Genomic DNA, 24,406 nt, shown 5'->3' with positions numbered 1-24,406 from the left:
AAAAAACAAAACCCAGTCCCAAACCTGGAGTGTGTACTTGGTCCACAACTGGTTGTAATAAGTCCAAACAAAACCAGAATGTGTATTTGGTCCACAGCTGGGTGAAATAGGAGTCCAAACAGTACAAACAACAGAGACCCAGAGCCCCAGAGGTATTTGGGCACCTAATTCCCATTGAAATCACTTATAATCTATCTTTTGTAGTTAATAAATTTATTTTGTTTTAATGTAAGCTAGTGAGTTTGGAGTGAAGTGTATGGGAATCTTAGCTCAGAGAGGCTGTTGTATATTCCTCTCCACATTGAGGGGGAGGTGAACTGGATAATAAATTCACACTGATTGGGGTTTGGACCAGGGCAGGACGGTACCGCTCTGGGGTCCTAGGCTGAAAAGCTGACCAGCAGTGGCTGGTTAGAGAGCCTGCATGTAACTGCAGCTTGGTGTGTCCATACCTGTGTGAATGCTGGTGGAAGCGTAAGACCGGGAGCATGTCTGCAGCTTGTCACAGCAGCACAATGTGAGAGGGAACCCAGACTGGTGGGTCAGAAAGCTCAGTGGTACCCAGTTCCAGGTGCACTCCCAGGGGAACCCGTCATATACATTACAGAGTTAGTTCAACGCAAGCAGCTTATGTTGACCTAACTCTGTAAGCATCTACAATAAAATGTAGCTCCCACCAACGTAATTTGGCCACCACACCGACTTAATTCCACCTCCACAAGCAGCATAGCACTTAGCTTTATGTAGTTAGGTCGATGCAGTGTCAGTGTAGACGCTGCATTGGTTATATTGACTATTGCTGCCTTTCAGAAGCTGTCCCACAATGCCCCACATCGACAGTTAAATCGTTGCAAGCGCTCCTGGTAAGGATACGCACCACTGACACAAGGAGCATAGTGTGGAAGTGCAAAAGCAATTTAATTACTGCCATGGCTGTATGTTGAAGTAACTAAGATCGACTTAATTTTGTAATGCAGACTTGCCCATAGTCTTCCCACTACATGTCAAGTTCCTGCAATAAAATGGATGGTCTAATTCACAGTAAAGGTTAAAATTACAAATTACATTCATAAAACCAAATGGAATTCATAAGTGGAGTCATCATGCCAGACTGGCAAATGGATGGAGTATGTGAATTTTCTATTTCTACAATTGTTTAAATCTGTTAAATTGAAAGAACAAGACATTTAACACCTTCTCACTTGATTCTAAAGGTTTTGGAAAGTGTAAACCAACAAAGTAGATCCTGACATTTCCTTAGACCTTATTAACGGAAAGAGATTTTTCTTCCTTTTAATCTATCTTTTGTAGTTACCATTATATTCAGTTGAGGCCAATTATTTATGTACATGTTGGGCAAATTCTGCAGTTACTACTCAGTGGGAGTTTGCATCAGCCATGAGTGAATAGAGACTGAAGGATTTGTCTTGTTGTTTTTCAATATTTCCACTGGAAACAAATACAAAGTAATTCATTTCTACCTCTGTCAAGAGATATTTGAAACTTGGCTCTTGTGCATTTCCTGTTAGCAACTATCGTTTATTCTTTTACTGTGGTGAGCTTCTTACAATTATAATTCAAAAAAAAGAGGATGTGGAATGACCAGTTCATGCAGACTCTGAAAATCTAATACTCTTCACCTAAAAAAGACTGCCACTAAGTAATTGCAGGTAGAGTGTCAAAAACTACAAATAAAATCAAATGGTAGGAAGAAGATGTACCACTTCATATTAGATCTTTCTAAGGGCTTGTCTACACAGTACTCAGCAAGCTGCTGTTTGAATCTACCTGCCATTAGACTTCTGTGGTCTGACTGTTCACATGCACCCTGCTGATGTGCATTAACGGTTTTGTTAAGGCACTTTGAGGTAGTCCTGTTTCAAAGAGGACTAGATCAAAGCAGATAGATGCAGCAGACAAGCACAGGGCACTTGCCATGGACTAACTAATTGTGTAGACAAGCCCTTAGTAATTATTTGTTTAATTTTTTCTGAAGTCAGTAGATAATATCTTGGCCCTATTGAAGTCAAAGAGAGTTTTGCCATTTACTTATAAAGCATGTGGATTTCACTCTATACATACAACATGGGGTTTGGTTTGTTTTTTTGGAGGGCTCCATTTCTTGGGTCTGTTAATTTATCTACAATTTTAATATCAGTTACTTTTTATTATCATGCCTCCCCTGCCTTACAAAGAGCATGAGCATTTTCAGATAATCCTAGTTAAATCCTATAATCCTTATATAATCCTCGTTAAACAGTTGGAAAGCTTCTCATTCCCTAATTCATAAATGCCCTTGTGTTGGTTGTTTACAATTAGTCAAAATTCAATGATCAGTGAAATAACAGATGTATTTTTCCCCAATCTAAAGGGGCTGGATACATTAAAACTGACTGGTTTTGTATGTTACTGATTGAATGAGGCACACGTAAACCAAATTACAATGGAAGAGAGATGATGCAACATTACATTGTTGATGTACTTTGCAATGTTGCAAGTACAGCAACAATTAGATAAATGATAAATTCTTTAAGGAGGGTGGAGGTGAACGAATATGTCCTGCATTTTGGGACAAGGAATGATCAGAAAAAGGGATCTATGATCTAGTAAGTCTAATGTCTCTAACTACTATGAATTAAAGTTATTTAACAGAATACTGTATTTCTGGGAAAGAAGCTGGTTTGGCTACTGTTCCGTTCTTTTCAGCTAGCAAATAGTCAGGATGGAAAAAAATAAGGAGGCTGAAGGTGCTTCTTTCAGAGCCCTGTTACTTTAATACAGAGCATAAAACTTCTTGTGTCAGGCTGCCTTTGTTGTGCTGGATCTGTACTCCAGGAGGTTGAGAGCAAGTTTTCTATAACTGCTCCTATGAAATTAAACATTGCAGCTAAGGCCTAGCCTACTATATGACAGCTTCAGCCACTATTTAAACCCAATGTTTAAACAGGCAAGCATTTTTAGGGTAGCAAAGATCCTAATGAGAATGCATTACAGACTTCTCACTGATATGCTGGCAGGCATTGCTCAGCAACTCTGAAAATAAGGCCCAAGGGTCTCAAGTTGAGCACCTAAAATCAGTGGCTATTTTTGAAAATTCGAGCCTGTGGCTTCATTAAAAATGCCATAAAGTTAAAAACAACAATTTTAATGGACAACCAAACAATCCAGGTATGGGATTGCTATTTTTTACCAAAGTCTTTTTAAACTACTAGGTTAACGCTGTGTTCAGTAGATCAAAATAAGCTCACACTTACTCACCACAACAGACAAATAGACATTTCATTACTCAGTACAAAACAGAAGATGACATGTAAGCATCTCATTTCCCTGTTCTCTTTTAAAAGCTATGCTAGGTCTCGATTTTTAATCACATTGCCAGCTGTCGGTTCCTTCAATATTTTTCTGCAAGAGTACAGTTAGATCTGTTTAAACTTATGCTTAAACATTGATTCAGAAATACTGGCTATTTGGCCTTCTAAAACAACAGACGTGATGCATCGTCTATCTACATCATCTTTTACTTCCTGTAACCGAGCGGACTTACCCAGCCTCTTGCTGCTCATCTGCAGGAATTAGTGGGTCAACCTCTGGAGAGCCCTCTGCTGAGCCGCCTTACCACTAGGCCCGGTCCCTCCTCCCACTGGGGTGCCCCAAAAATCCCTGAGGGTCTCCCCTCCCTGGGGAACCCCCACCCACTACCTCCACCTCGGCTTGGCTACTGCCAGTCATCGCTTAGCCCCACTCCCTGGGGCAGACTGCAGTGTATCAGCCTCTAATCACCGGCAAGGGGGGTGGGACCTGCTGCCTCTGTCTACCCATGGGCTGCCCCCTTGCAACCCCAGTACCTAATAGGCCCTGATCTAGCCTCGCAGCCTGGAGGTTTCAGGCCAGAGCTCCCCCTGCTCCCCTGGCTTTTCCCCCTCAGCCCTGATCCAATCTAGGTACTCCCTCTGGTCCCTGCAGCCAGGCCCTTCTCTCTCTGAGCTGCGGCCTGATAGGGGCGTAGCCCAGCTGCGGCCATTTCCCTATTCAGCCTAGCTTTTCTTGCCCTCGGCCCTGGCTCTTGCCCAGGGCTGGCTTTTAAGCCCCACAGGGCAGGAGCGGGTAACCACCCTGCTATACTTCCCATCTATGTTGTACAAAAGTTTTCACTTGTGTGCCAGTAAAAACAATTCTCTTGTATTGGCTTCTTGTTTCACTTTCGCTCTTTGAAATTTTTTTTAAAATCTTAATAAGTGAAACTAAATGGTTGGTGCTTCAAATGCTTTAACCTTACCAATTTAATCTGCATGTTAAATGCCCTAAAGATGTGAAAAGTTGTAAGTGGGAAGCTAGGTATTAGTAAGCTTCACTGAGTGGTAATCATCATACATTATCCCAATAGCAGTTCCCCAATACAGGTGCGTTGCATCTTTTGTGCATTTAACATGTGCAAATTCAGCTTTGCGCAGTCTGCAAAAAAAAAAAAAAGAGAAAAATAATTTAAATACTGTACCCGTAGTGCGGGTGATTCCGCCCGCCATTACACTCAATGTAATATTGACTATACGCGATTTTCGCTTTATGTGCTGACTGCGGAATGTAACCCCAGCGTAAAATGAGACTCACCTGTAAATGTCTGATTTAGCTAATGTTCCATATGAGCCAATAAAGTGGGTGCTACAGTAATAAATGAGAATAAGAGACTTCAAATTACAGGTATGTTCTTCAGATGGTCACTCCTCCTCCATCTCCCAATGAATAACTTGATCCGGCCAAAAGAGCTGCTGTTTGACATTTTTTTCCAAATTCAGATACAATAGTATGCTTAAGCAATAAATGTATTAAATGCAATCAAATGCATCCGATGAAGTGAGCTGTAGCTCACGAAAGCTTATGCTCTAATAAATTTGTTAGTCTCTAAGGTGCCACCGGTACTCCTTTTCTTTTTGCGAATACAGACTAACACGGCTGCTACTCTGAAACCTGCAATAAATGTTGAGTACTTTGCAGAGTCTATAGGACTTTCTGTCAAAGAACTAGAGGTCAGGTGGGAATAAAGTAAACTGTAAAGTTGAAGGTCTTGAAAAGCCTACTACAGAGAGTTTCAAGTCATCTTCTATTCCAAGTGTATGGTTTGTTTGTTTTTTTTAAAGTAATCATTGAGATATATTTTTCAAAGTACTTTTCAAATAAAAGTAATTATACTTTTAGCAAAAACAAATATTTTACCATTTAAACATCACAGATCAGCATTAAATTGCATCATGAAAACCATAAGGTTTGTTAATAATTGCAGAATACCATTGCTCTAATGCATATTCAAGGTGCCATCTAATGCATTTTAGTGAAAGAGCAGGCTTTTTGCAGTCACAAATCACAATAACAATGTTCTAATTATGTTTGACAGGCATATATCTCATGATTACAATAGCAAAAGCAAAAAAATAAATGGTTTCTTGGGGATATTCTTTTAAATGTAGAGCAATCATGCGTAAACCATAGAAAGCAGGTTCCATGCTTTAAATTTTCTATTTCTGGACAAAAGCATCTCCGAATTAGGAAATCTTTGACTGGTTATGTCAGGCAAGAAGCAATCTGTCTACAGATGGGTACAACAGTTGTTACCAGATAAAGTTTTTCAATCCAATCCCATATTAAAGATTTCCCAGAAGTATTCAGAAGCATCTTCATCTGTTCCATATCACAAAACTATCTCTTTGAACAAAAACATGACTTTCTCTCAAAGTACTATCTTCATCAAACAAACAAACCTTATCACAATGATTTAGGGTTCTCTGGGCTCAGTCAAAAAATGGAAACATATGTACTTGCAGAAATTTCTGGAAAGCACTAGGTCAATCTAGTATTAAACTAAAAGATATAGAGGCTCACCCAGTATTTTAATACAGTACTTTGAAGAGGAGAACTAAAATCTGAAAATGAAAGTGAGTGTGGATAGACAGAGATGGATTTTAAGTTAGTCTGTAACTTTATTAAACTTAACCCCAGAATGCCCCATTTCCCCATACCAGGCATTTAAGTAGATCCAATCCAATCCCATCTAACCTACAACTCGGGATAGTCAGTGGAAAGTTTATCCTTACAAGTCAGCTCATTCTTCTGAATCTTCTCACCTTCCCCCCCGCCCCCCGCGAAAGGGACAGAAGGTACCAAAAAAGGACCCTGGTCTCCACATATTTCCAGTCTCCCCTTTTCAATAGGGACCAAGGTCTGACTGCAAAATCCTAAGTCTCTTATTTCTGGGCACTGGCCCTTTTGGCTAAACTAAACATTCATACAATTCCTATTATTAAATGTCTGACTCCTATTCCTAGATGGGTCTTCATGATACTGTGAGGAAAGGAGTTGGGGGGAACCTTACCAGGCCTCAACCAATTTTGCCACAATGGGAAAAATTAGTTCCTGACCACCACCCCCAAACCAAAACAGGTGATCTATCAGATCCACAGCATCCTAAAAGCACACACTAAATACAACATAACTAGAGGCAAGGAGGGTGGATTCAGCTAAAATGGGCTATGGGCTTGAGAAACTCAGAACAAGGATTTAGATAATGATTTTGGGGAGCAAGGAGCCAGTAGGCTTCCGTGGCTTTAAGACTGGCCAATGGGTACTGGAGTGTCCAGGAGGATGAGGGGTCTAACCCTGCCTATACTCCCCTTTTAATTCTAAACCTCTCCAGCGACTTGCAGATCCAATCAAGTCTCCCACCTGTAAACTAGGTGGGCAGCCATTAAGGAGGACCTGACCATATAGTCACCTGAGAAAACTGTTTTTAACTATATTCCATTGGGTACCTCCTGGGCCATTCCAATGACAAACATTTGTTCTGAAGAAGAATTTGAATGGGTCATTGGTAAAGGGTCATCCCTGGCCAAAGATCTTTTAGCTGTATTTAAAAAGAGGGCAGAAATGCCCCAATCCCACATTCTATTAAACTATTGTGCCAGTTCATAGGGTAGCTGAAAAGTGACATTTTTTACTGATTAAGGTTAACATATTAATTCTATGTAATCATAGCCTAGTTTGTGGGGCTGAAATTCACCAATTAACATCCATGCATCCTGAGGGTAAATAAGTTTTCAGCTCGGAGAATTGTGAATGGAAGCATGAAACCTAAGAATCTGTGCAGCTAGTACCTTTAAAGAAAAGTAATTTTTTTCCAAAGGAAATGTTTTGCAAAGATTCACAGGAAGGGTCTCGTATAGTCTTTGCTCACTGTGCTTAACATCAGGGGGAGAGACAATTGTCTCTTTCAAACCATATACCGCTGCCAGGTGTTGAGCTTCCTCAACATTCTTTGTAGCAACAAACAACTTGCAGGATCAAGCTTCTTGTTTCTCAACTATCTAAGGGTACGTCTACAGTGTGAAATTATTGCGAAATTATTGTATTAGAATTTTCGGAAGCGATTTTATACATTCAGTCTTGTGTGTCCCCACTAAGAGTGTGAATTCGGCGGAGTGCATCCACAGTACCAAGGCTAGCATCGAATGTCTGAGTGGTGCACGGTGGGTAGCTATCCCACAGTTCCCACAGTCCCCGCCACCCATTGGAATTCTGGGATAAGCTCCCAGTGCATGCTGGCGCAAAACACATTCTCGCGGGTGTTTCAGGGTGTGTGTCATCAGTTGCTCCTCCCTCCGTGAAAGCTACGGCAGACAATCATTTTGTGCCTTTTTGGTGTGCAGACACCATACTGCCTTCAGCAGACAGTGCAGTATGGTGCACTGCTGTTCTCATCCTACTATGAATCCACCTCGCATTTCCTCTCGTCTTCCTATGTAATCTCTATAATATCTACTCTCTCTCTCTCTCGCTCATCGACCGCTTCCGCTGCCAACTCTGCTTGGCCATTGTGAACTGAGTAGCACAGCTTCTGCAGCCAATGCTGTTCTCCTGCTCTTGCCGTGCTACCGAGCATTTCCATGTTGTCTGCCCTGGGCTTCTGCCTCCTTGAAAGCTACAGAAGACAACCATTTCCCACCTTTTTTTGGCTATCATGAACCGAACAGCACTTCTTCCACTGCCACTCTGCTCTCCTATGTTTCGTGCCCTTTTTCCAGGATTACCTGTGCAGGTGCCATAGCGCGGCAAGCATGAAGCCCGTTCAGATCTCAGCTGCAGTTTTCACCATTGTAAATACCTCGCGCATTATCCAGCAGTATGTGCAGTACCTGCAAAACCAGGCGAGGAAGCGATGACAGCACGATTACGATACTGATGAGGACATGGACACAGGCGTTCCTAGAAGCACGGCATGTGGCGATTGGGAGATCATGGTGGCGTTTGGTCAGGTTCATGCCAGGGAACGCCGATTCTGGGCATGGGAAACAAGCACAGACTGGTGGGACCGTATAGTGTTGCGGGTATGAGATGATTCCCAGTGGCTGCAAAACTTTCGTATGGGTAGAGCCACTTTCATGGAACTTTGTGACTTGCTGTCCCCTGCCCTGAAGCGCAAAGACACTAAAATGAGAGCAGCCCTCACAGTTGAGAAGCGAGTGGCCATAGCCCTGTGGAACTTTGCAACTCCCGACAGCTACCGGTCAGTCACAAATCAGTTTGGAATGGGCAAATCTACTGTGGGGGCTGCTGTGCTGCAAGTAGCCAAAGCAATCATTGACCAGTCACTATCAAAGGTAGTGACTATGGGAAATGCGAAGACCACTGTGGATGGCTTTAAGGCGCTGGGGTTCCCTAACTGTGGCGAGGCGAGAATGCCTGTGATGGTGGACTGTGCTGATGGTCACCTGTGCTGATGAGATCGCCACGGTGACCAAACAGGAAATCAGGTTTCAGAGTAGCAGCCGTGTTACTCTGTATTCGCAAAAAGAAAAGGAGTACTTGTGGCACCTTAGAGATTAACAAATTTATTTGAGCATAAGTTGTAGCTCACGAAAGCTTATGCTCAAATAAATTTGTTAGTCTCTAAGGTGCCACAAGTACTCCTTTTCTTTTTGCAAACAGGAAATGAAATTCAAAAGTTCCCGGGACTTTTACTGCCTACCTGGTTAGTGCATCGGAGTTGACAGTGTTGTCCAGAGTGGTCACAAAAGAGCATTCTGGGATAGCTCCTGGAGGCCAATAACGTCGAATTGCATCCACAGTACCTCTAACCCGGAACTGTGATCTCTATTTTAGCACTACTCCACTTGCTGAGGTGAAGTACAGAAACCGGATTAAAGAGCCCTTTAAATAGAAAAAGCCGGTTTGGTTGTGTGGATGGAATCAGTTTTATTTCGAATTAACTCGGCTAATTCCAAAATAACTGCGTACTGTAGACCAGGCCTTAGGTTTCAGTAAAATGGTCTTAAAAGATGCAATAGTATCAAACACATAGTAATATACTATTTGTGCTAAAAAAAAACAAAACCCATAAATGATTTTTAATTTTAAACATGTTTTATTTGTAGGATAGACTTCCAACAACATTCTTCAGCAGTTAACATCTTCAACACCTGAGAACTGCCTTCTAACAGGCTGCCTGTTTTATACTATGCAAAGAAAAAAAAATTACAGCAAGTTTTGGTTGTGGGGTTTTTTTTTTGGGTTGGTCAACGTAGTGCTATAACTTCTTGCTTGTCTCTCAGAGTCTCTTCCTCCTCATCTGTATGGCTTTCATCATAGTCTCTTAAAAAAAAAAACCCCACACAATACAATGATTATCAACAGTTTGTGTTCAAGGTCTTCAAAGAAACAAATCCTGGTAAAATTTTTTGGTCCTGTTTCTCATACTCATCTAATGTTAGCTTGATTTATCATATTAAAAAAGGTATGACCACTGTGCAATCGGTAAATTGTAACAAAGTATACTTTTGGCCAAAACTACTGCATCCATTTATTTTTTCTCAACTTCGGACAAGTTGTTTCTCAACTCTCTCAATTAGGTTTGGCAGAATTTGATTTTCTTAAAATAATTTCACTGGATGATATCAATGTTTATTTTTAAGCTTTTTAATTTATCAATTTAAATGTTAACAGTTGTGCAAAATTATGGGTGGGGAGGACAATTATTTAATTACAGTAGATGTTGAGGTTTTAAAAGTTAAAGCTTCAATACCATTAAACACAAATGGAATATTTTGATGCTGATAAAGTAAATGTCCTCAAAATCAAATTTTAATGTTATCAAGCAGTTTCTTACTTTCCTTATGTGTAAATTTTGATCATTATTGACGAAAAAATATTTCCATCAGTTTGTGTGTGCATGGTGAAATCAAAGTTTACCAACATTTACTAATGAAAATCTAATTCTTCCAACCCCACTCTTAGCTAAGCGGTGAGTCAAAAGTACCTTCCTTATCCTGTCTCAGCTGAAAATCCCAAGTCCCAGAATGAATAAGCTAAGTAAGGGGTTTTCATTTGTGCCATCATCATTGGTTTAAATAGCAATCAAGAAAAAAAACAAACTAAAATTTGTTTGAAATAGCTTTCTAGAATCTCGAGCATAACATTTCTTCTGCTACTGTTTTTATTTAATTTGCAAATTTTGTTTAATTTCCTGTTGACATGCACCTGCTTCATTATTAACATAAAAATTCTAAAACAGGTTTCATTTCCAAAACATAGTACAAAGTTTAACTAATCCTTTGAGATAGAATCATAATTATTTCCATTTTATAGATGAGTTAACTGAGAGGCAGAGAAGTTGAATACTTTTCCTAAGGTCATGCACAGAATTCATGTCAATCAAAGAATTTTCTGGTTTTCAGTCACATGCTCAGTCCACTGGACCGTCCTGCACCATGACTGATGACAGAACAGTTATGGAATCAATGTTTCCAATTAACCTATGCCTTTTGGTTAGTTGGAAAACAGTTTCCACAGCAAACTATTGAGGACTTTCATTAACAGGTGCAATTTTTATGTGTCGTGGCAACAGGGCAAGGTATTTAAAACCAAAACCCAATAATAATAATCTATAGGCATTTACCAGCAAATTACACCATTTTCATGATTTCTGATAGCTTTCCCTCCCCCACGAGAGTTGCAACAAATTTCCTATCACCTAGACCTGTCCACACACTGTTCTTTCAGATATCTAGCAACTAGCAGTGTCGTTCTACTTTCCTGGCAACAGCAATCATATCACTGTAACTGCCAGATATCGAATTCCAAGTAATATATCAGAGGGAAGATGTAGAAGACATGGTTAAATAATGGAATTATACAATTTTTTTTATCAGACATCAAGCAGTGACTGAGAAAATGGAAACATCTGCATTGCAATGGTCCAGAAAAGGCTTAAAAACAACGTTCAGCTCTGAACAGTGTACAAGAACTAATGTTTTCCAATAAAAAACAATTTCATTATTTTCTTAAATTAAGATTGCACAAGAAAAATAAATTAGACTAGCTATGTAAATTACTTTGTGTGGTCATGAAATTTCACATTTAATAAATGGGTCCTTTTTTTATTTCTAACAAAGTTTTATTTCTAACAAAGAATAACTCTTTCCCCAATCACAGATGTCATGAGTCAGCTAGAAATTACTTGGCTAATTTACAAAAGCAGCATATTTTTAGATTTATATTACTTCTACCCCAATATATTGCTATAATCTTGGTGGCTAGGGAATATTTTTTCTTATTTTTAATGGATTGTATTCCCGTACAATTTTCATCTTTACATGTTATATTAACTCTGTGATTTAACAAAACATTATGCAGTGTTAGGGCATTTTTTAATTCTTTTACAACAATCCCATCAATATAGTAAGTCATTCAGATGAAACACATATATTAATAATTGGCCCTTTAAAACAAAAAAAGTCAATGAGTAGTTTGCTAAACAGCTAAAAAAAAAATAATCAGCAGGTTTAACTTACCTATAAATATCAACTCTACTGTGGTATTTTATTTCTAGGTTATTATGGAAATCTGTAATATTTTCACTTATCTTCTTTGAATGTCTGCTGAAGGCGGATAAGTCTTCAGAGGTAAAGCTGTAAAGCTTTTCCTGCAAATCTGAAATATTTTGTCATTTTCAATAGCCTATGTAACAAAAGTGCAGTATCTACAATATATGGTCTCTAAAAACTTTCTCAGAACAGTATAGTCATATCAGCAAAAACATGACATCATTAAGATAATAGTGATAAAACACTCTGGTTTCGGATGTTACTGGAAACACAAATTAAGTATAACTTTATTATATGGTTGCATCAGTGTTTCTATTATTTTCAAGAGTTCAAAATAAGGACAAAATACCACAACTTAAAGCTTGAAACACAGGGTCCACCAGCAGCTGCTACTATAGTTGCATACATTCCTATGGTCTTGAAATACCATAGATAGGGCAGAGAGAGCTGATTTACTAGTTCACAATACTTCAAGAAGACTAAACAACATGGATCCCCACTCCTGGTGATATGTATGCACCAAAAGTTATATGGTCACTATGATTGCTAGAGGCTGCACCACTTCTTTATGACACTGAAGATGCATAAGATAATATAGCCCTAACTATCCCTCCATTACTTCCACTTTTTCAGAAGCCTGTAGCAAAATCTGAAGAAGTGGTGTCAGAAGCAGAAATTAAGAGTGTGACCATCTGACAGTCTTCTCAAAAGTTACTGGTATTTTATTTCTCTTTCTCCTTTGAGTATTGTTAGTGTGCATCCTAACCCCTGGGAGATCAGCAGTAACAGAAACCTACAAGGATGTGGGTTGGATGAGAACTAGTTAAATGACAACTGCAGGCCTGAAATGTGCATCGTAACTCAAAACCAAGACTAAAGTAATGCTGCATGAACATATACATGGAACTCTAAAGTACCAGCATTATACGTCTCGATGGAAGAATCTCTTGAATCTGGACTACAGTTTCCATGTATCATGTTGCATCACAGCCTGGGACTCCCAGGAGGCACCATGGTGGCTCATCAAGAGGAAACCATGATATATTATGGGAACTGAAGCCTAGCCCATAAAGGAAATCTTAGGCATGAAGCACCCAAACTACAACTTCTATGAGGGACTGAGCCACACCTGGAGTATTGTGTCTAGTTTTGGTCTCCCCACTACAGAAGGCATGTGGACAAATTGGAGAGAACCCAGTGGAGGGCAATGAAATTATTAAGGAGCTGGGGCCAATGACCTATGAGGAGAGGCTGAGGAAACTGGGTTTATTTAGTCTGCAGAAGAGAAGAGTGAGGGGGGATTTGATAGCAGCCTTCAATTACCTGAAGGGGGATTCCAAAGAGGATGGAGCTCAGGTGTTCTCAGTGGTGGCAGATGACAACAAGGAGCAATGGTCTCAAGTTGCAGTGGGGGAGGTTTAGGTTCGATATTAGGAAAGAATATTTCACTAGGAGGGTGGTGAAGCACTGGAATGTGTTACCTAGGGAGGTGGTGGAATCTCCATCCTTAGCAGTTTCTAAGGCCCGGCTTGACAAAGCCTCAGCTGGGATGATTTAGTTGGTGTTGGTCCTGCTCTGAGCAGGAGATTGGACTAGATGACCTCCTGAGGTCTCTTCCAACCCTAATATTCTATGATTTCTAAATTAAAAATTTTGGTTTTCAATTTTTCATCAAAAAGTTTAAATTGTATGAAAGAAAAAAAAAGAATAACCTTATCTAACCATCTCTATTCACCATAAATTGTCCCTTAAATAAATGGTCTTCACAGAGGTGGTCTTAAGAAAAACAAAAACAAAAAAACCACAACCCCAGGAGAGAAGTGTTTCTTTGCCAACACTGCCTGATAACTGGCATGCGTCATCTTGAGATGATGCATTAATAAGATTTCCTTCTTGGCCTCTTTTTCCCCCCTGTTTGATTTGATCCTGGTGGCAGGGTTCATTTGCTGTGTTCATTATCAAAGATCAAGTAAGCAGGTGGCTGTTAAAATACTCAGACCCAGAAGGGGTACCTGACACATCCTGTCAGATTTCTTTGATAGACATGCACGAGGTGAGAGATCCATAAGTATGAGCTCTCTGCAATTTGTTCCTATAGAACTGAGCTGAAGATTATGTGATGGTTAAAAGTAAGAAGACTGTTCTATTAAGCCAGAAAACTAGAGTTTTGCAAAGCCCAGAAGGATGTGAGTACTTTGTGCTGGATCAGGTCTTTAATTTTCCACAAATCAGAGCTCAAATAATGATCATGAACATAACAATACTGTAATTTGCTTTACATTTTTGCAAGCATAAACACAGCTAAATTACTCTTATGTTCTCACTGTAAGTAATTACCTGTATGACTTTTTAGTTCATTTTCCAAGCCAGCTAAGGCTTGTTGATCAGCAGTATATTCTAAGAGAGGGTCATTTTGTTCAGTTACATCAATGCATTCAATTTTTGAAATTTCAGTAGCAGCTCTAGATAAGGGCCGAGTAATTAAATTTCTTGGTCTTGTCTGAGAGTGTGTACAGCAGATATCATCAGATTTCATAGATTTAGAGGATGGTATATTTCCTGACAAAAGTCTTTGGAAACTATTATCTGAAAGAAAAACAAAAAAATCATTACTGTCTTCTAATTGTGAATCATGATTTTAGATGTATAATAGAATTTGATCTCACTAATGTCATTTTCTCTAATTAAAGTAATGAATTAGTATTAGTCTTGGGAGAATCTGATTTTTAAATAATTTTGACAGATAATATTGATTTAGATTTTAAGCATTTTTATCAATTTCAGTTTTCACAGTTGTACAAAATTATTGGGGGGCAAGCAATTAAGTACAGTAGACACTGAAATTCAAAAAAGTTAAAGATTTACAACCATTATAACAAATTGTATATTTCAACACTTGATGCCGATAAAAGTAAACATTCTTAAATCAAACTCTAATTTAAAGTTCTCAAGTAGTGTTTTTCTTACTTTGCCTATCTATACATTTTGATTATCATTGACAAAAATATTTTTCAGCTGTTTGTACGTGTGCGGTGACAACAATGTTTACCAGTAAAAATCTAATCCTTCCAAGCCTAATTATTATGACTGAACATGTACATAACACAATGAAAATTATAATGAGAAGTGGCATCTGACACTCCTTTTATAGTGCCATATAACTTTCTGGAATTCAGTATTCTAGATTGCAAGTTAACACACTTGGTCTGTGTGGCACAGAATATTTTTCTGCCATGTTTAAAACTATTTGGTTCTGCCATTTTTGATGTGTATAAAAATAAAATATGAGTGTATAAACAAAAACAAATAAAATTTCAGATTTTTTGCACTGAATTCAAAATTGATTTTAAATCGGTCAAATAATACTTTCTAAACAATCAAAATGTCAACTTGGTTGCTCAGGATAAGCGAAGAAATATGTGAGCTGTGTGTCTTGGGTGGGAGATAGTTGAGGTTGAGAAGGATAACTGATGAGATGAGAGAAGAATAATTTAACTGCTCCTTTTGTTCCTTTTGTTTGTTATTATTTGTTTGTTATTGTTTAGCATTTGTAATATAATAGCACTTAAAGGCTCTAAGATCAGGACCATATTGTGCAAACCACTGTACAAACACATAGTAATAGAAAATCCCTGCTCTAGAAAGGTTTATAATTTAAATATACAACACAGACAAAGGAAGAGAGTGGAAACTGAGGCACAGAGAAGTGGCTTACTAAAGGATATGAAATCTAAGTTTTAAAATAAAGTAAACAAAGTTGTTTGTATGGAAGTTGTGAGAAAGATGAGTTTATGAGAAAGATGAGGTTTGAGTATATACCGTTCAATATGTTGTTTAATTTTTGCTGTTGGTGAAGACATGAATATATTATATTCAACAGTGTGGCCACAAGCATTTGCTACTGCTGCTTGTTAAATGTTTAAGAGGTGCTTGATACATATTTTAAGAACACGTAATACTGAAATGGAAATTTTAAAAAAGAAAGCTTTAAAATGGTTAAAAACTGAGTGCAGGATCTTATCCATGGCTGCCAGTTTCAATTTCACATTTAAGGCTTGTATTTTCAAATGCTCATATGGGAATTATGCATCCAACTTCCACTGAAAAAACAACAGCAGCAAATTCTTATTATTACACGTGTTACAATTGTGTTAATTTGAGGCTTCTTGTAATATTCACAGTGTGGAAATGAGATAGACTCTCTTACTAAATATGAAACCAAATGTTGAGAATGCTACAATAGGAACATTTCCAGGATGCAGAAATAGCTATAGTATAACTCGTTTAAAAAATACAGATAGACCTAAATACTGTTCACTTTTCTCAGAAACACCCATTGGATTAAATTGAGTCTTGTGAGTAAAGTGAGCTGTGTTTGGCCCTAGAATAGTTATTTGCAAATAAGTACTGTAATACATTCTGTTTTGTTTTTTCTAGTGATTAAGTGAACTGAAATAGCCAAGATGACCTTGGGATATGTGCCTGTTATACACATATCTTAAAACATGGGGGCTCCAAATTGAAGTGCCATCATTTACAGTATTTCTGGAGTATGGACAGCAGAAAATGGTACTTCTGAAAATGATTACACAATTATCGGTAACTATCATTGTATGACGTATCATTTCTTTAATAAAAATGTTGATATAATTTTTCATTTAACCTATTACAGAGCTGCTGCTTCCCTCAATACAAATCCGTAAAATCTCATATCATCAACATCCACTACCCACCCCCTACTGTGCACCCAGAAGGGGAGATAAATCCAAGTTAAGGACTAATATCCTATTGATTGTATCAGATTACGCCATACCAAGCATTTTAATTTCGTAGGTGCAGATTAGTGGAAATTAGTTTGTGAAAATTAGGTATTTCAGATACGAGGCTGTTTTTAGTATTAGAATCGAATAATAAAAATTTGGCTCTGATAAAAAGAAATTGTTTTCTAATATATAAGATTTCCTGTAAAGACTCTTCTTTAAGCAAAGGCAATTTCAAACAATTATAAATTAAATAAAGTAAAGTAAAGTAAAAGTATTTGCAACTAAAGTTTAATGGCCAATATACACTATAAGCTGTTACAAGCTTTTTAAGATCATTAATGTTCCTAAGGTGTATTTACATTGAGTTAAAATAAAAACTACAATTTTTAAAAAAAATTTAAAAGAAAATATAATTTCTTCTGCCTGAACAAGGAAAAGGCAGTGGAGACAAACAGTTCCAACTTGTGTAGTACAAGAACGAACAAATCAGATTGCTCTCAAGCCTGCCTGCCTGTTTCATAAAGACCAGTGATACAGGACCAAGGTAAAATGGTTATATTTATGTGACTGTTTTGCATTCAACTATAGTACAGGTACATCATATTCCAAAACTACCATAAAGTGAAAATTCTTAATGATGTCAATTACTCTCTTTATACAACTAAAACTATCTTGGAACTTTGAGTTATCGTACACCTTCAAAATCTACAAGTTCCCTAGTGATGACAGTGAGTTAAAAATGTGAACCACCATGAAATTTAATCATGTAGTTATTGTGCATCTTTCAACACAGTAAGCTCCAAAGAGAAATAGTTACTACTTATTTTCTCTTTTTATATAGTTTTATTACTCTCTCACAGGCTCTTTTTAGATTTTAGATCAATTTTATGATGTGTTCTCTGGATTTTTGGAGACCAGGTAAATTGTGGCAGTGATGCACTTGCAAATTTATTTATTCACACTATCACCTGTACTAACCACATCTTTCCAACTACTTCAGGGCCAGATTCAACTCTCAGGGAAGAGTCCATAGCAAAGCCTTCACTGAATTCACTAGACATTGATAGGATATGCTATAATAAGCTGTATGGGAAAAGTCAAAGAAAAGATGGTTAAAGTTAGTGGACTCAGTCTAAGGGTTCACAAAAAGAAAAGGAGTACTTGTGGCACCTTAGAGACTAACAAATTTATTTGAGCATAAGCTTTCGTGAGCTACAGCTCACTTGATCGAAAGCTTATGCTCAAATAAATTTGTTAGTCTCTAAGGTGCCACAAGTACTCCTTTTCTTTTTGCAAATACAGACTAACACGGCTGCTACTCTGAAACCAGTCTAAGGGTTGTGCAACACAGAAGCCAGCACTTAATATGTCTGGAGACTACCATATGTGGGTATTGCTGTCTACCTGTTGCCAGGGCCAACTACTGTTATACCTCAAACACCGATGGGTAGGGAAAGCAAGCTGTCATGTAGCTCCTTGGACCTTTAGTGAGCTCCTGCTGTCTGTCAGTTGTTGAGCTCACAGTCAGCCCAACCCTAAATGCTGGCATCTGGAAGACCTTTGGGAGTACAATTTGAGAATCACAGTCTGACTTCCGAGTTTGTTATTGGATTTATCCATCTTTCAAATTGAGTTATTTTTGGAGATGCGATTGAGGCAAAGTTGGAAATCCTGGTCTAATTTTTTTTTCGGTATTCCCCAGATTACTTGAGGGACAACTGAGTATGCTTCAGATTTTTCATTTTTCCAATATCTAAATCTAAAGTTAAACTGGATAGACTCTAAAACTACCTATTTTAGAAAAGAATAGTAAACTAGCATTCCAAAAAATAATTAATTACAAATTGTATCGGACAGATCTAAGCCCCTGAGCCAACAAATCACTGAAGCATGTGCTTAGCTTTAAATCAAAGGGACTACTGATATGTTAAATTTCAGAGTAGCAGCCGTGTTAGTCTGTATCCTCAAAAAGAAAAGTAGTACTTGTGGCATCTTGAGCTTATGCTCAAATAAATTTGTTAGTCTCTAAGGTGCCACAAGTACTCCTTTTGATATGTTAAAGTTAGCCTGGTGATTACCTAACCTGCTAAATCAAGGCCTCGGAAAATTGTTATCTTGTCAATATTCTTACCAGTGGGTGACCTGTGCATTAATGTCCATGATGAAACTCCAGCACATAAGTTTTGTAGTTCCAAACTACTTGAAGATCTGCTCAGTTCACTTTGCAAGACATCCTGTACTACAGAATCATCAGCATATTCACTTAAGCTAGTGTCTCTGAACCAACATCCCTTTCCTGAAATAAAAAATGCAACATAAATAGCACCAGAAAAATATTAACACTTTTTTCATGTGCATATTTATTTAGCCTGTGAGACTGTAGCTGCTGTATTATTTCTTTATGTCCAGAGAAGGTCAACAGTGCTATAATTAAAAAGTTCACATGACAAAACATACAAATACATTTTGAAGTGATATGCAGATAATTTGTTATACATTTTGTATTTTACAGATTCTATACTTCAAGTAAGAATTAAGTAACTTTTCATTAATAATTTCAGATGCTTTAATGGAAGCCATTAGAAGTAACAAAATAGACATAATTTTAAGCAGACCATCACATCAAAATTTACCACCAGCAGAAAAGTGTGAAGACTGACCGGAGTCCAAATTCTCAGGTGACAGAGAGAGAGAAAACAAGTATATTGGTGTAATTTACAACTTAAAATAGGGGGCTGGTTTATCCTATGCTTTCTTACATTCCATTAGTTGCTCTTCTTGGTAGAGCGAAATATCATACCAATATCAGCCAATTTATCATATAGACCTAAAAATTATACCACAGGACCTAGCACATGCTTATATAGAGGTAGAAATAAATCTATGCACAGATAAAGGCTATGATGCACTGCAACATATGTACTCAATATGTAAAGTTCAGTTGTGGAGGATTTTATTTCCAGATTGTTACCTGAAACTGAAGTACTGTTTGTAGAGCTGCAATCTGAGAAAGGTGAAGGAACTGAATCAAGTCTTACTTGCTTAGAATTTGTATGCAAAATAAAGAATCCCTCAAGTCCTTGATATTGGGTCAAAGTAGGTTTTTCTCTTAGGGCTACTTCCTGTAATAACTAGGATAAAAGACAAAATATTAAAGACCACTAAAGGCTTATATTGTCTACTTATACCAAGTCAATATTAATGCAATGTTCATGTCATAAAACCTGAAGTCATTCTAATTAATATAAAAGTACTTTTTGTGAAAGGTTTACCGTTTAAGACACGGAATATTTCTAAAAAAAAATCCTAAAAACCTATCTTACTTAGTAGTCACCAAAGTAATCGGAGTATTACCTCCACTGATCTTCACATTTCTGTTAAACCATTGGGGGTATGACAACATAGGGATTTAAAAATGAACAAAAAAAATCACACACAGCTGGGCCAGGTCAGCTGACTCGGACTCATGCTCCAGGGCTGCAAAATCGCTGTGAAGGTGTTTGGGCTTAGGCTGGAGACTGAGCTCTGGCACCCTGCAGTGGAAGGTCCCAGAGCTCGGGTTCTAGCCCAAGCCTGAATGTCTACATAGTGATTTTTAGCCCCTTAGTCTGAGCCCCGCAAGACCCAGCAAGCCACAACCATGGTGCACATCTTTTATCCCAGTGTAGGCATACTGTGTGATCTGTAACCATGAAAAGAGAATCAAGATTAGTTGCCTTGATGAACACACAAAGACTGCATTCATAAATGGAAGCAAGCAAACAAATCTGCTCCTCAGACCTATTCAGTGAGAGATGTTTGAATACTGTAGTTTCCATAGGAGGGCATGCTCAACGTGAGACAGCAAAGTTAAGGGGGAAAGGGAGGGTGAGCAGCAGGCCACACAGAGCAGCCCTTCCGAGATTGCAACTAGCCACCCGTTTTCTCTTGCTCTTTCTGAACTATCCCCGTAGAAGACTGAAAGTGTGGGGGTGAAAGCACTTTTATCCTTCCCCAGTTGAAAGACTGGGGCCGTGACAGCCAGCACTCCTCCTGCCCCACTAAAATTACATTCATGATTACCACTATTTTTAATGGAGTTACTTTGTTACTACATATTAATGTGCAGTATTTCATGGTAACTACTGTATATGGTTAACTACCAGTACCACTCTACTGCATTGTGCCAAGATAAAAATGTTGAAAAGGTGACAGGGCAATTATGCAATATTTATTTGAAGAATAGGTACAAAACATTTTACCACTGAAGCCTCTGTAGTTACAGGTAAAATCAAACTCTTGCTTGTGTGGAAACTGTTAAATTCCAGTGAATCTGTATTGTTTTTCAATGATCTTGTCATGAGGGAAGGTTCATTGCTGCCTAATTTAAGAAGGTCAAAAGTCTTCTCAGGTGACATACAAGCACTAAGAGATCTTCTATAAGTCTTTGTTTTAATGCTTTCTTTTTCTGTTACAGCACTTTCATGAGGACGGCTGAAAACTGTTTCTTCTGTGCTAGAATGGATGCAATCAGTATAACTTCTTTCATGATTCACTGTAGATGTTCTTGCAGATGAAACTAAACAAAAAAAGGACAAACTGGATGTCTACAGATATTCTCAGGAAATTCAAAACAAAAATGTGCAGCCTTATAGCATTTTACTGTTAGATAGCCCTAAGATGTCAAATAAGCAATTCATAAGGAAAACAATTGACTTTCATGTAAACTTACAGCTTGATTTTCAGAGATGATGGGCAGCCAGAGCTCTCATTGAAATCTATGGGAACCAGAGGTGCTCAGCTCCTCTAAAAATCAGACCCATAACAACTCATTATCCATGAATGTATTAAGTCATTTTGTATCTGACATTCCTAGAGGGGCAACTATCTCTAAGAAAATGCTTTATGGAATTGTCATTTTTCCTTTTAAAAAGGCATGAGATCTAATTGGAAACAGATGAACAACTGCAATAGCAGCATTATAATTTAACTACAAAAAAGCGAGACGGCTACTTGGAAGTACATTTCTTTGAAAGCAGTAGCAACATGCTCTTGGGGCATGTATCTTTTGTATGCATCACAAAAGTAATGATTAAGTTTTTTTTTTTCTTTTTATCTTAAGATATAGCTATTTGCCTTTCCTTCTCTGCCCCCAAGGTAACACATAGCACACCTCACTGTCCAACTGTCAGTTTCTCTTTCATGGTTTGGGCCTGAGCTTGAACCAAATGCAAAAAAAGAGACTGGCTGAGCACATACAAGAACTAGTTTCTGACAATTTGCAAGGAAGAAACAATTAAATGTAAAACATTAACCTAACATACTAATTATTTAAAACACTAATTATTAAAGAAAAATGGCACAGTAAAATAACCCAGTTTTCTGATTCTGGAATAAGAAAAACAAATGGTTTTCTGACTCGTGCTTAATAATGATTTCACAATACAAAGCTGCCACATTTTCAGATGTCTTTCACAAATCCATCCACAAAATTTTGCAGGTACATCCATTTAAGTATTCAAATACTGCCTCTGTGCATGCAAATCAGACAGACAGCTAAGCCAGGCACCCAGTCTGCAAACATTTGTGTACATAAAAACTGATGCACACAATTTGTGAATATATCAATGTGCTCCATTAAAACTTTGAGGTAAGGGCCATTCTGAGCGGTTGTATAAGCGTACAGTCCATTTAACTCACATTCTCTAAATAAACCTAGAGACTTTGGTTCAAATCCTCGCCTAGTATAATTGAGTCCTAATTATGCATGCCATAAACCCATATATTGCAAACATTATCTCTCCCTAATAATCAAGCTATAAACTTGTTTTTCTGCATGCCATACAATAATGAATATTCAAAGTATCTTTAAAGAACAAATGTTTTTACTTTTGGCACAAAAAACCCATTGTATTTAACTGGTTACAATTTTGACTGCTACAAACACAGAAAGATCATCATATAAAATACCGTACTGCCTACTAGAATAAAAGTTCTTTTCTCTCCCTCCATGTAAGGAAAATCATTGCAAAAAATAATCTTACTAAAATTTACCTTTAGAATTTTCTTTAACAGGAACACTGCTTCTATCATGAGGAATGAAAAGGTCTTTTTTGTCAGATGTAGAAGCAGAATTAAGAGATGTCTTGCTAGTTACAGAAGCAGCTGGTTCTGGTAAAAAGTCTGATATTGTATCCTTCTGATTTTCAGGTACTGCATCACTTTTTCTTTTTCTTTTTTAAAAAAACAAAACAAAACCAAAGAAATTTCACACACAAAGGCTCCTAATAGACAATCACATCCAAAAATTAGATAGTTTTTGGGAGGTCATGGAAGTTGCACAAGTGTCAATGGCAGTACTCAATATGAACTTTAATTTTTAGGATACAAAAGTGAAATAAAACCATATTTAAAAAGATAAAAGGGCTTGATTACAGTGATTCATAATTTTGCCTGGACATACTAAATTAACCCAAGGGTATTTCTTTAAGAACATAATGTAATCGTAGATACAGCTTTCAATAATATACTGCCTCGGACTTCTTGGCACCCAAATCCTGATATGAAAGTACACAGAGGTCATGTGAATGCAAGGAAAGATGTTCACTCATTCAAAAGTGTGTGTTGCACATTTTAATGTGTGTTTTTATTTTAAAGTACCTTGCAACCTCTTACTCAGACAGGACCTTCACCAACAAGTCATCTATGAAAGAGGAGATGAAAACCTTCCCACAGTGAAGAATAATGGAACAGTCAGGATCTTTGAAAAGACCCAGAGGGATGGGGAAGTCAAATGACAGTGTCATGTATTAAAGATACTAGTCACCTAACACAAACTGGATATATTTTTATGAGTAGGATGAAAAAAATGCACATCACGGGCATCTTTAAATCAATTAATGCCAACAAAGTCCCCCAGATTCCACGGCTGCTTTGAATAAGCTGTGTCTCCATTGAAACTTATCATGAAAAAATTGAGCCACTTCAGATCCAAGACAAGACTGTTCCCCTTCCTCTACCACAAGAATCTCTGCTTTTTCTGCGACCTTGCAACTACTGCAAGCTAAATTGTGTGAACAAAGCCTGTCCGCCATAGATTTGCTTTTAATCTGGTGTCTTTTGCTACTTCATCTATGGGTCAAAACAAAGAAGTTAATACTAGTGGTAAACCCTTTAAAGATGTGGGACATACCTGCTTTGGGAAAACATTTTTTGTACATGCTATGGATGGTGACAAGACAGTCCCACAAGCATGTTGCTTTTCAGCTTATACCTGTAAACAGACTGGAAGCTTGGCACAGCAGCAAAAGCATAACAGGCCCACGCTGTTGTGTGGAAGGGAAACTGAGGCACACCGCCTCATGGCATTGGTGGCTAAATGCCTAGACACCTACACTTTAACTGTTATTGCTGACTGCATTCTGTTAGCAATACTACACACCAACATGTTTTCAAGCACCCAGGGACCAGGAACACCAAACCTTACTAGAACACCTATGAATGACATTATATGGTTTAAAGGTACTGAAAGGGAGTGTGACCAGAGACAAACAGGTATTTTACATGTACTGCCTCCACCACGGACAGCGTCCAAGTGTCTGACAGTAAGTTCAGGAGAAGGGTGTGATGTTGCACCCCATAATGCTTTATAGAAATATGCTTATGAGTATAAATATGACATAACTGGAATGTATTTTATGCTAGATATGCCATGTAACATATCTCTACAAAGGTTATGATTTACTGGATATATTCATCCTATATGTATGCATGTATCATTATTGTATTTGAAGTTAT

The 24,406-nt window shown here is 37.9% G+C and overlaps 1 protein-coding gene across 11 annotated transcripts in view; it reads right to left on the bottom strand.

The window, feature by feature from the left end:
• Positions 1-9,554: 9,554 nt before the first annotated feature.
• ZBBX (zinc finger B-box domain containing) overlaps positions 9,555-24,406 on the bottom strand; it is a 50,847-nt gene continuing 35,995 nt past the window's right edge. For 9 of the 11 annotated variants that reach the window (XM_038417390.2, XM_038417388.2, XM_043492493.1 and 6 more), the window contains 7 exons: positions 22,664-22,842; positions 20,872-21,188; positions 19,602-19,761; positions 18,762-18,926; positions 14,205-14,453; positions 11,835-11,973; positions 9,555-9,636 (listed from right to left, as the gene is read on the bottom strand). In XM_038417390.2, the coding sequence (XP_038273318.1) occupies positions 9,561-9,636; positions 11,835-11,973; positions 14,205-14,453; positions 18,762-18,926; positions 19,602-19,761; positions 20,872-21,188; positions 22,664-22,842 (1,285 nt within the window). In that variant the 3' untranslated portion in view covers positions 9,555-9,560. The remainder of the gene's footprint in view (positions 9,637-11,834; positions 11,974-14,204; positions 14,454-18,761; positions 18,927-19,601; positions 19,762-20,871; positions 21,189-22,663; positions 22,843-24,406) is intronic. The other 2 variants (XM_043492496.1, XM_043492495.1) reach the window with 1 other exon arrangement.

The sequence above is a fragment of the Dermochelys coriacea genome, chromosome 9 (genome assembly GCF_009764565.3).
Source record: "Dermochelys coriacea isolate rDerCor1 chromosome 9, rDerCor1.pri.v4, whole genome shotgun sequence".
NCBI lineage: Eukaryota > Metazoa > Chordata > Testudines > Dermochelyidae > Dermochelys > Dermochelys coriacea.
This window is presented reverse-complemented; position numbering and strand designations above follow the sequence as displayed.